The 753-nt window shown below is 66.1% G+C and overlaps 1 protein-coding gene across 1 annotated transcript in view; it reads left to right on the top strand.

Moving 5' to 3' along the window:
* The window catches only part of CLPTM1L (CLPTM1-like), a 29,099-nt gene that overhangs the window by 24,419 nt on the left and 3,927 nt on the right, over nucleotides 1–753 (top strand). Inside the window, exons 19-20 of the mRNA XM_010857137.1 lie at nucleotides 76–290; nucleotides 503–615. Coding sequence (XP_010855439.1) covers nucleotides 76–290; nucleotides 503–615 — 328 coding nt within the window. The remainder of the gene's footprint in view (nucleotides 1–75; nucleotides 291–502; nucleotides 616–753) is intronic.

Below are 753 nucleotides of genomic sequence, written 5' to 3'. Positions count from 1 at the left end.
CATGAGTGGCCCGTGTCCTGATCGGTCACCGTCCAAGCAGCAGGCCGTGGCTTCTTCTGGGTCCTGGAACCTCAGGTGTGGGTTTTCCTTTCTCAGCTGTGGAAAGTGAAAAAGGCCTTGAAGATGACCGTCATCTGGAGAGGCCTGTGGCCCACATTTCAGGTAGGGGACGCCCCCCCATGTCCTCTCGGGGACCTGTCACTTCGTCCCGTCGCAGCCCACCTGTGGGACAGGCCAGCCGCTGCATGCGTCCCTTGGCTGCACCCCACCACGTACAGTCCTGAGGGCGGGTGACCGTCTCATGGTCACCTGTAGGCCCGCGGGGACACGCAGGGGTGTCTTGGTGTGGGCGGGGCAGCTCACCCCTCTGCAGCTCTGCCCTCAAGCCCCCTGGGCTCTGATTCCCCTGGGATCCCCCGTCCCCAGCCGTAGGAGCAGCAACCCCCCACCCCACGACCAGGCGGGACGCTGGTTATCCCATCTCAAGTGCAGCCTCCCGCAGGGTGGGGTCCTGCCCTGACCACACCCTGAGGGGCTCTCCGGTGTCGAGCTTCCTGGGGCGGCAGTGGGAGGTGACGGCCGGGCGGCTGCTCCGCTTCGTGTGGCGGGCCTCACGTGCAGACCCCTGGGACTGAGGGTGCAGGCGTGCAGGTCAAGGGCGGGTCACACGGCAGTGTGGTGCAGCTTGTGGTCCGCGTCACCCCACGAGTCTGCCCTGGCTGAGGAGGAGCAGGGCGTTTACTGAAAGCCTAG

This window comes from Bison bison, unplaced genomic scaffold (genome assembly GCF_000754665.1).
Source record: "Bison bison bison isolate TAMUID 2011002044 unplaced genomic scaffold, Bison_UMD1.0 scf7180017864377, whole genome shotgun sequence".
Classification (NCBI taxonomy): domain Eukaryota; kingdom Metazoa; phylum Chordata; class Mammalia; order Artiodactyla; family Bovidae; genus Bison; species Bison bison.
Note: the sequence above shows the minus strand (reverse complement) of the source record. Positions and strands in the feature narration are given on the sequence as shown.